The following is a 7601-nucleotide window of genomic DNA, read 5'->3' on the forward strand; positions in this document are numbered from 1 at the left end:
CTTACGGCTTTTGGCTTGAATTGATGCTCGCCACTGCGAGCTGTTGTGCTCGCCTCGCGAGCAATGAGGCACATTCGTCCATTTTGCACTTTTCTTTGGTTTTCCATCTTTGCTTAGTGTCTTGAGGTCAAATCCTGCGCAATTGGGTAAAGTAAGGCAATTAAAGCGTAAAAAGGCAATTATCACGTTTATCTCGGCTTTTCCCTAAATAACTTGCAAAATAAGTAACAAAAAGTGCTTAAAATATAACATGAAAGTATCACTTCCTAGCACTTATTGTTTTATCTTGGTTTTCGGCTCGGGAAGGTGTTAGGCACCCATAACGACTATAGTATCCTATAGGAACCGTCTTTAATTTCTACGCGCGCGCTTTATTTTTAAATGCTATTTGAAAGTGTTTATTAAACCTAAGAGTTACTAAATGAAGAATTGGAGGGAGAAGAATGTGTTTGAATTTTTATTTTATTTGAATTGAAGGAATTTTGATTCCTTGCCTACGTACCCTTTTAAGGGATCAAATCCACCGTAGTTCTCTTCCAAAAATGTTTTTTGTTTTTGTCGGTTGATTTTAAGTTTGAAAATGGATTTTGAAGAATGAGAGGGAGAGAGGCCTTAAGGGCATGAGATTTATGAAATTGTGAGGTTGGATTAGTCATTTTGCAAAAGAAGTCAAATATGATTATTTTCATTTGAATTTGATTAAGAAAATGAAAAAAGGAAAATTCAATGGGATTTTGATCCCAAGGTTTATTTGGAAAATGATTTGAATGAAATTTGTTCAAGTTTTTTTTTGAAAATGATTTTTCTAAGTATAAAGCCTAAACATTCATCTAAACATACAATCCTAAACATACATCTAAACATGCATATTCTAACTATATATCTAAAGTGGAGTGTGTGTATGTGTCGGTGCTTGTGTCGGTGTACATTATTAGAGTCCATTGTCCTTTACATCGTTGGCCTAGATACATTCTATGGTCTTGCAAGAATTGAAATTGTATAGAAGTAAAGTACAAGAATTCCTAAGTCTTTACATTCTAATTTTTTGCATGAAACTTAAAGTGCAAGAAATTAAAGTGGAGAAAGAGATGAGATATGGAATGCTTATGATGTATGAAACATGAAACAAAAAAAAGTTAATAGCACAAGATATAAAGCAAGTCAAAGCTATCATAACAAAAGTAAGAAAGTTAACATAAAAAACAAGCAAGAACAATGTGAAATAGGCCTAAAAAACTCATCACCAATGAAAGGCTTGAATATGACCTATAATCCTCATATTTCAAAGGGTTCCCAAAGAATTTCAATTCAGCTTTCACAAAGAGGATTAAAGGAATATACACTACCAAGCATTTAAGACAAAAATTAGGCAAATTTCACATTATTTATTCACAAACATAACTTGGAATACAAGGCATTAATGAAATATTCACAAACAGCACCAATTTCATAGATTCAAAGTCACAATCTTCATAAAATTCATATAGTAAGGTTCCATATCAAATACTCAAGATTAAGGGCCAAGATCATGCAAGGTTCTTTCTAGTTCTTCACAAAGTATCACACATAAGCAAGAAAATTCCTACATTATTTTTTATCAATTTTCAATTTGTAAAAACACTGCAAAAATGCCACAAATGTACTTAGAAACGTATAGAAAAAAGATTAGGACATTAACATGAAAATTGAGCAACATAGGGGTGTAAAAAGTGAAATTTAACACAAGCATGCAGGAAAGGGGGGTGTGAACAGCATACTGGGAAAAGAAGCAAAAGAAAAACGTTGGGCCTAAGAGGGTATGGGGGTAGATCCATGTTTGGGTCGGTTTGCACATGGGTTGTGGGTCAAAGAAAGAATGGGTTAAAACAAAAATGGAAAGGACATAAAAAGAAAGTTGCTGAGTTCATGCTCAAATTGTTTTCACGTTTTATTCTTTCTCAGTTAAAACAAGCTCCCTTCGTCTCTGATACAACACCGCCGCCCCCTATCTTCTCCGACGAGACTCAGCTTTCCGGCACGGTGGCTGCCGGCCCAACAGGGCGGCGCCGCCGCGTCGGACGACCCAAACAGCTCCGTTTTCAAAACCTTTTACATCTTTAAACATCGTTTCTCACGCTAATGACAGATCCGAGATTAATTTTCACAAACACATACACATATGGCATAGATCTAAACAGATAGGAACAAGAAACTTTTACCTCTAAATCGGTCTGCTTCGCTGCTATGAGACTCGGTTTTCAGCTCCTCTTCTTCCGATTTGATCTTCTTCTCCGTCTTTGATTTCAATTCGTCTTCTTGAAGTTTCCAATCTCAACAGACTCGTACGGTCCCAGTCGTTGATGCTTTCATTTGAGGCGCTGCTGAACAAGTACGATCCCTTTGTTCCTGCTTGCTCTTCTTTTCACGAATTCTTCGTGATTCAGAAACTGTTGCTGCTCGTTCCTTCTTTGTTTTCGACTCGGTTCTGTTTTCGAATTCTGGTATGGTTCCTTTGTTTCTACAGCTTGCATTTCAATCGGAGAACGGAGGCTTCGATTTATTCGCAACAGACTCGTCTCTTGTTCTTCACGCTACCGATTCGGTTTTATACGGATTTGAACGGTGTAGATGCCGATTGTGCTTTGGTGGATTCGTGAATGGATTTTGATTGATGTCGATGTAATTGTATAAACCGGAACGGTGTCGTTAACGGAGGATTCAGATGAGTATTGAGTGTGAAGGTGATGATGATGATGGCGGTTTTTGAGAAGGTTGTGGTGGTTATGGAGGATTGTGGTGGAGTTTGATGGTTGTTCAAGGTTGTTAGGGATGAAGGTGGAGGTGGTTAGAGTTTGTTAGGGTGGAGATAGAGGATGAGAAAGTTAGTTAGGGTGGTTGAAAGTTGGTTAGAAGAGAGGGAAAAAATTGAGAGAAAATAATTATAAAGTTTATGATTTTTGTGGAGTTTTGTGAAAAATGATTTGTTGAATGAGCCTTGACCAACTTTGACCTATTTATAGGTGATGTGGGAATGCTTGGACCAATGATGTGATGCCATGTGGCGCTTGACTTGTAACAAACCTTGACTTTGACTTTAACAAACTTAAAAAGGGATTAAAATGCAAATAACAAAAATACAAGGACCAAAATGAAAATTAAAAATTGAATTTGAAAAATTAAATTGAAAAATTAACGTAAAGCGAGACGATTAAAAGCAACAAAACGGATTAAAATGAATCAGAGATTTTACGTGAAATGACCAAAATGCCCCTAGGGACTAAAACGACTTAAAATGACTCAGATGCAATTTTAAAATGGATTTTTAACAGGGAATTAAAGCAAGACCTTATACAAACAAAACTAAAAGACTCAGAGACAATTTTTAGAATTTAAACAGGGCTTTAACACATGAAAAGACCAAAATGCCCCTAGGGGCAAAACTGACTTAAAATGACTCAACTGATATTTTTTGAAATGAATTTTGACATGAGATTGAAACAAGGACTTATACAAACCAATTTAAAAGACTCAAACAATTTTCAAGGATTAAAATGAATTGAATGCAGGAAATGACTAAAATACCCTTCTATGTAAATTTTGCAAGTAATATTGAAATAAAATGCAGAGAAAGATGCAATTGATCAGAGACAGTTCAAATGACTTATAATGCAAGAAAATAAGAATTGAATAAGTATTTTTAGGTCCAAAATTAGGGTATAACACTTATCAGTTAGTTTTACCTTTTCCCACAGACGGCGCCAACTGTACTTGCAAAAGTACGGTAAGGATTCTAGGGTTAAGAATCATACGCTAGGGTTTAGACTGATTATTGGATGCTTTGAGAATGCTCTCAAGAGTAGTATTTATAGCCTGCTATGGGCTTGGGTTTCGTTTGCTTGGTTCCCAAGCAACAGGGGTATTTGTGTATTTTAGGCGGTTTCTAGAGGTTTCTAGAAGTTCAGATGGGCGATGCCTTAAGGCGAGCGCGCCAGAGTCTCAAGAACCCTTCTGGAGGTCTTAGAGCCTTTCTGGAGGGCTTCTAAGCCTTTAGGAATATTATGACGGTTCAACAATATAATTATAATTTATCATTATCATATATAAAATCAAATTTTCCTAATAAAGCTTGTTTGGCTTTACATTACGTGGAAAATTATGGGTTGACAACTTTTTTTTTTCCATACCACTTATATATAATTTCAAATGACATTTTTTCCCTTGAAAAATAAAATTTATACTCCCCATGCACCCTTGTTTGTTTTATATCCAAGAACAAGAATTATAATATTTGATATTCTTTCAACTATGATATATTTGGGAAAAATGATAGAAGAAAAAGACACGTAATTGCAAATTTTCACATCGTTCTGTTTATAAAAAAGTAACGAAATGATCAACCAAAAAAAAAAGTTAGGAAATGATGGATCTGCAAGAACTGAATACAAATTGTACCGTTGACAAGTAATAATTTATATAATCTAATATTTTGTACAAAGTTCAACGTCAAAATGTAATCAGACATTAATTAAAAACACAAACCAAAAATCAGGAATCTCAACATCTCTTAATGGTTGGAATTGGATACACAACAAGATAACCAACTTAGGACAGTCAACGATAACCACTTCTGGTGAAGATCCACAACAAGATATACTCCCTTTGCACACGATCCTCAATTGATGTAATCTGTACAAGGATAATCGGGCCAACTTAGGAAGTGAAATGATGGATCTGTCATTGTCATCACTGTTGCTCACTGCAAATATCTCTTTCATTGAAGCACAATCCCATACCTCTATTGTCTCCAGATTTTGAAGTTGCAGAACTAATTGTGGTGTAAACAACTTCTCTATCAAATGGCAATTATAAATACAAAATTGTTTTAGACAAGAGAATATGCCACCTTGTGTCAAAGGTTGTCTAACATCATCATCTTTACAGACAATGGTTAAACTTTTCAAACATTGAAGTTCCAAAACTTCAAGGCTGTGAATCTTGGTGCAAAAGGAACAAGAACCGGATAAACAAAACAAGCTCTCCATTTGTTGGCAATTAGAAGTTCCAATTTTCCTCAAAGAAGAAGAAGTGTTATATGAAAGAGCATCACATAAGCAAACCCAATGACTATTTTGAATTATAAGCAGACATGTAAGGTCTTTAGGTAGTATGTGGGAGAAATTTTCACAATCTCCAAATTGTATAGTCCTAGTTTCATGCTCAACTGGATCAAATCTATTCGAATTGATATAACGCCACAACTGATCACCTCCTATTAATTCACTACATACATTTCTTAATATGAGATTGTATGTTTTGATGCGCTCAAAACTAATTTCAAGTTTTTTTTGCATGCATTGGTTGAAACATTTGTAGTCAAAGGCACCTCCAAAACATTCCAGCATATTCATCCCTTCAACATCTTCAACTGTAATCGCAGCACGCGTATCTCGGAGATCCAGGTATTGCAATTTAATCAAATTGTATGAAAAATATCTTAATTCCAGATTCAAACCCATGTTTTTGGATAGATCAAGCCATTTCAAATTTGTTAGTTTTTCCAAGCCTAGTGGTAATTGCTCAATGGAAATCGCTGAAATAACCAATCTTGACAATGCATGTAATTCTCCCAATGGGGGCACATGTATCAGTGAAACACATCTTTTGAGCACTAAAGAAACAAGAGACCTCAACCCAGTCACCGAATTCGGCAAAGATACTAGTTTTTCATTATCGGATAGATCGAGCATTGATAAACTATTCATATAGTTGAAAAAGCTCTCAGGAACATGACTAATGGACACTTTATTTATAATCAAGGTGGACAACTTTGGACAATTAGGTGACATGCTCTCTGGGATTTGTTCTATATTACAATCCCGCATATGAACCAACTCTAAATCAGTTGCCCATCCATGTGAGAGAGGTATCTCGGTCAAACTCTCTTTGAACTTCACTATAGCATTCCTATTACTCTCTTTCAATATATAACAGGCCATATTTCTCACCATGGGATGTGTGACTACTGAATAATAATTAGAACTAATCAAAGAATGGGATTTAAGCTTATTCAATATGGTATTCCCTTCAACAAATATTTCTTCCAAACACATACTCCCATTTATCTGCCCAAGATCAACTAGCTTCATGATCAACTCATCTTTTTCAAACTCATCCCAATCCCTATCCCAATCATAATCATCAATAGATAATAATGCACAATACAAAAAACAGTTTTGCAAGTTCTTTTCCATCAAATTATCATAGCTAGGCTTTAATACTTTGAAGACTTCTTCTTCCACCATTTGTCCCATTTCCAATTTTTCAAGTTTGTTGAGTGCATGTTTCCATTGATGAAAGTCATTAATCCCTTTCATAGTTCTAGCCATCACATTGATTGCAAGTGGTAAACCCTTAAATCTATCTACAATACATCTCGCAATCTTTTCTATTTCAGGTGGAAGTGTTCCATCATGTCCTAGTTTTAGCATAAACAACTTCCAATCTTCACATTTTTCATCATCATCTTCATCACTATCTTCATATTCATATTCATCTTTGTAATAACCGAGAGGAAACATTTGTATTATAGCATATGGGTGGCAATCCATCTGGTGACATACATGTTTCAAACGAGTTGTTAGAATCACTTTAATGCCATTCACTTTTGGATGAATTCCCACCTTCTGCAAATCAATATATTTCCAAACATCATCCAAAATAAGAATTGATTGTCCCTTTTTCTCCAATGCCAAAGACAAGTTGTCAGCTCTAACTTTTTCATCATCTTCATCAAGCTTCAAGCCTATTCTTTTTGCTATATCATGTTGCAGTTTTGAGTTGCTACAACTGTGAGAAACAGTGACCCAAAACACATCCTTAACCGTTGCTTTCCTTTTTACTTCATTCTCTATGAGAGTTACAAGTAAAGTTTTTCCCACTCCTCCCATTCCACATATATCAATAACAAAGACTTTATCATCCTCTAGAAGTTTAGACACTCTCTTGATATGTAAGTCTAAGCCTTTCCCAACAAATTCAGTCGACAAAGTGAGAGGCTTCTTCTCCTTGTGTATTTTCATCTTTTTTATCAATCCACTTACATAAGGAGTGTCATTTAAGTTATTATCCATGTCTACTTTCATTTCTTGTAATTCTGTCAACCATACATCAACTTCTGATTTGCGCTTTTTTCCTCGTGACTCCAACCATTGAAGTTGTTTTGCAATATCTTTTTCCTCACATTCTAAATCAAGAACCAATTGTTTTAATTGATTAATCTCACTTTCAGAAACACTTCTGTTACCACCGCTACCATTCACACCTGATCCATTGTGTTTGTCATGTTACATAATTTTTTATTTGAGCAATGTCACGTTACATAATAAAGCTTAATCATTTAAGTGTTTAAATTGTTTACTGATTTTATATAGAGTAAATTACACTCCCATTCCCTTAGAGAAGCTTGAATTACACTACCCTCCCCTCTTATATTAAAATATACACTCCACTCTCTTGAAAAGTAAAATTTATACTCTCCTCCCCTGTAAGATGCTTGAATCACAACCCCCTCCTTTAATAATTAAATATGTATTACCCTTTAATCTATTTTAACGTAAATACAT

At 35.0% G+C, this 7601-nt stretch overlaps 1 protein-coding gene across 1 annotated transcript; it reads right to left on the reverse strand.

Annotated features, from left to right (window-relative positions):
• Positions 1–4493: 4493 nt before the first annotated feature.
• On the reverse strand, positions 4494–7322 carry LOC146904731 (putative disease resistance protein At4g10780; the record flags this gene model as incomplete). The annotated part of the gene is made up of 1 exon (XM_085728357.1): positions 4494–7322. A coding segment is annotated over one exon (2829 nt), but the record flags the coding sequence as incomplete, so codon positions are not given.
• Between the last annotated feature and the right edge of the window lie 279 nt (positions 7323–7601).

Source organism: Medicago sativa, chromosome 7 (genome assembly GCF_051527215.1).
Source record: "Medicago sativa cultivar Bolivia chromosome 7, Bolivia_mono, whole genome shotgun sequence".
Classification (NCBI taxonomy): domain Eukaryota; kingdom Viridiplantae; phylum Streptophyta; class Magnoliopsida; order Fabales; family Fabaceae; genus Medicago; species Medicago sativa.